The 3,920-nt window shown below is 67.0% G+C and overlaps 1 protein-coding gene across 1 annotated transcript in view; it reads right to left on the bottom strand.

Moving 5' to 3' along the window:
- Positions 1–6: 6 nt before the first annotated feature.
- Positions 7–3,920, bottom strand: part of LOC112551549 (translation initiation factor IF-2-like) — an 8,872-nt gene continuing 4,958 nt past the window's right edge. Inside the window, exon 4 of the mRNA XM_025213060.1 lies at positions 7–226. Coding sequence (XP_025068845.1) covers positions 217–226 — 10 coding nt within the window. The 3' untranslated portion in view covers positions 7–216. The remainder of the gene's footprint in view (positions 227–3,920) is intronic.

Raw genomic sequence — 3,920 nt, 5'->3', positions numbered from 1 at the left:
GTGGTGCCGGTGACGGTAGGAGGTCATCGTCCCGCGGCGGTGCTGAGTCCGGGGGTCTCAGCAGGGGCCAGGCCGGCGGGGACCGGGGCCGGCGTTAAGGCTTCCTGCCCGCTCGCCCCATGCTGCCATCGTCGCTCGCCCTGATGCTGCCGCGCGCTGGGGTCCTCGCTCCCCGCCGGGATACTGCAGCGAAGGCGAAGCCGGCCGGCGGAGGTCTCAGGTCATCCTGCAATGGGAAGGGGAGAGGGCGAGCGTGAGGCAACGACGACACGTACAGCCATAGCCCGGCAGACAGATGGGGAAACTGAGGCACGGTAAGGCCAGGTGCCCTGCTAGCCAGCACTAAGTAGGCTGGCAATGAGAACCAGAGCCAGGCTGGGGGCACGGGTCAGCAGGTGAGAGATGGGGGAGGGGGTGCACGATCCCATGAGCTCAGACACTTCCCTTCCCAGAACCCCCCACTCCGCACGGCATGGTCACCCGCTCCCAGACGAACACGACAGCATGGGTACGGACACACACATGCTCTGAGGCCCCCCCACGCAACCGAGATGGGGACCAGCAAGGCCAACACAGCACAACCCACCCTGGCGGTTGAGGTCTCTAGGCACCCCCCCATGGGCAAGCACTGGGAGGTGGGGGCTAGCCGTGCCAGCCCTAGTGGGGCGCCGGCTCCCGGCGCGGAGATGCCTGGGGCCGAGCGGGTGGCTCCGCAAGGCATCGTCTCTGCTCCCGCGCCCTGAGCGGCAGCCGGGAGCCACCCCCGGGCACCACGTGGCGCTGGAGGAAGCCGCTGCCGTGCTGCTCCTGGGAGGTGGCGGCGTGCACAGACAGCGCGGCTCCGAGTCTCGGGTCGTGGCGCAGCGGGGCCCTCCCGGGCTCCTGCGTCTGCCCTGACCGTCCCGGGAGCCACGTGCTCCGGCCCTATCGCAGGGCCAGCACCTCGTGAGAATGAAGCCCGCCCGCGCCCCCGCGTCCGCGTGAGTCAGGGGCAGTCACGACTGCAACCCGGTGTCCTGGCGCCCTGCCCGGCCTCATCCTCTACAGAGCACAGAGAAAACCCAGGAGTCCGGGCTGAGCACAGTGAACATGCTGGATCTCACCCCCGAGCTGGCAACGAACCCAGGCGTCTTGGCTGGACCCCGACCAGGCGGAGGCTGCTCCTGCCGCAGCGGGGAAGGCCCGAGCCCCGCTACGCGTCCGCGGGTCCGAGTGGCCCGTGCCAGCCGGGCGCTGCCTCACCTATCTGCAGGTCGCCGAAACGCCCTGGCCGTCGCGGTGCCGGGGGCTGGCGCTGGGAGCAGGCGGCTGCAAGGGGAACGCGGTCGACCGCCCGGCCCCGCAGACGGCGATGGGAGCTGGACGTGCTCGTCCAGGCGCTCCAGGAGCCAGCCGCCAAGATGAAGCAATCAGGTGGCACCTGGGACCGAGTGGCATGAAGTTCCTGGCAGGGGCCGCAGCGTCCGGTCCGGCCCCACCCCGTTTGGGCAGCGTCTCTGAGCAGAGCGGGTGCAAGGTCCCAGCACGTCCAGCCACTTTTGGGGCCTCGGGACAGGGCTGGGTGTCTTGGGGACTTCAGCCCCTCCAAAAAAAAAAACACACAGCCTGACCCAAGGGCAGGGGGTCCCAGCTGCTGCCCTGGCACTGGGGCCAGACAAACCGGCAGTGATGCTACTCGCCTGTGCAGATGCCCCTGGGGTCCGGGAGGCGCCGGGAAGAAGCCCAGCCCTGGGGAGGCTCCGGGCTGCCTCCAACACGTGGGTCACATCAGGAGGTCATTTCCAGGTGGCTCGAGGACCATCCTTAGAGCCCTTTCTCCAGGGTGGCGAGTGGGGGGAGCCTCTATTGCCCTCCCCCACTGCCCCGGAGGCTGCGGGTCCCGGCGCGGGGCAGCGTCAGCCTCAGCCTCCCGCGTGCGACACGTTTCCAGCCTCGTGACCAGCGAGGCATGATGCAAAGCGGCGCCACCCCCCACCCCGACCCCTCCTCCAAGCCCCCGAGCTCGCAGCTCAGCTGGCGACCAAGCCACTCGCTCCGGCGCACGTCCAGCCCCACATGGCATCCAGGCCCGGCTCCATGGTGCCGTCCGAGGCGGCTCCTTCACCCCAGCCTGACGGGGGTGCGATGGACAGCGCTGCGCGGCCTTAGGAACGCCCCCGTCCGACAGACCCCCCGTCTTGCGGCTGCAACCAGTGCGAACGGGGGCCGACCGACAACGCCTCCGCCAGTCGTGGCATAGGGTCATGCCTGGTTCCTGCGCCCCCATCCCGGAGCCACCCCACGTACCCTCCATCGCATCCATGACCTGGTTCAACTGCCTCCGTTTCACCGCCTCGGGCAGCTGAGCTGGGGCAGAACCAGCCATGCCGGTGACCCTGACCGTGTCCCGGACAGACGGGCGTGCACGCGCACACGCGCACATGCACACGCACGCACAGAGCCGCCTGGGGCCCAGACTTGGCATTTTAACCCGGACCCCCGAGGCTGTTCCAGCTCTGCGTGGAGCCCGGGCCCAGCTGTGCGCCGGGACGGGCCCCGACGTGATCCACGGAGCCAGACGCGGGGCAAGCCAAAAGCCCAGAGAGAAAAAAAGAACACACGCATGTACATGCACATGTACACACATACACATAGATGTACTACACAACGACATGCATGCGCACACGCACACCCACGTGCAGACGCACACACGCACGTACACGTACATCCACATGTACACACGAGCAGACACGCATGTATACACGTGTACATACCCACGCATGTACATCCACATGTACACCCACACAGACACACGTGCATGCACGAACATAAACACACAAACATGCACACATGCATGCGTTCATGAATGTACACCCACACGTGCACATGTACACACATGGACATGCCCACACATGTGTGTGCGCAAATGTACACACACCACCCCCTAGCCCAGAATAAGCCCCCTGGGTGCACAGAGGCTGCAAAGCCAGGATTACCGGGCTCGTAATCCTCGCTTTATTGTGTTCCCGGCCTGGCCCGGGGCGGCCCTAATTCCGAACTGCCTGAGTCACGGCACGTGGTGCCCGCGGGAGCTGGGCAACGCCTCTGCCCAGCCTCGTCCCCGCACCCCCACCGGCACCGCAAAGGTTCCTGCTCCAGGGCTCGCACATCTCACTGGGAAAAGCTGGGCTCTCGAATCTAGCCCGGGTCAGCCCTGCCGGAGCCAACAGGACGCAGGTGCCACGAGCCCCGCTGGGGTGGCACCCGTTACTTTCCTCTCCCTTAACGATCCAGCTAACAAAGAGCCCCGGACCAGCTGCCCCTCTGCTGGGCTGGGAGCCGCGTCCCACCGACCGTCCCTCGGGAGCCGCCCGGGTCACTCGGCGTCCAGCACCGGGGGAAGGGGGTGGGGAGCAGCTCTGCTCCAGCCCTCGGGACCCACGGGCCGCACCGGGCAACGAGGGCCATAGCGGGAGCTCTACAGGTTCCCTCGGGTTCCACGCCCGAACGACAGACCTTCTCAGCCAGCTCTTTTGGCACTCTTGGACCTCAAAATTGCCTGCCCCTCCGCTCTCCCAGAGCCCCTCCCAGGCCATAGCAGCGTGCACTGGGAATCAACCCCCTTTCCACCCCACGTGGTGGGAAACGACCGTGCCGGTGCCGGCGTTTAGCTGCCGTCCTGCTCGTTTCGTGCCGTGACCTTCTTCGTTTTGAGATGGCCAGGAAGGGACCCCGCGGGACCGTCTCTTTTCCCCCTTAGCAGGGTGTAAACCCCGTCCTGCGTCTCCCTTCTAAGCTGGGCGGCTACCGGTGCCCGCGGGCTGGAGCGGGTCCCCTCAACACCCCCCCGCCTACGCTCAGGCAGCTCCCAAACCTCCCAAATCCCCCCTTAATCCCCACGGCCGGTTGCCACAGCCACCCGAGGGCCTGGGGAGAGGCTC

This window comes from Alligator sinensis, unplaced genomic scaffold (genome assembly GCF_000455745.1).
Source record: "Alligator sinensis unplaced genomic scaffold, ASM45574v1 scaffold1667_1, whole genome shotgun sequence".
In the NCBI taxonomy this organism is placed as follows: Eukaryota; Metazoa; Chordata; order Crocodylia; family Alligatoridae; genus Alligator; species Alligator sinensis.
The sequence above is the reverse complement of the archived record's forward strand: the minus strand, read 5'-3'. Positions and strand labels throughout refer to the sequence as shown.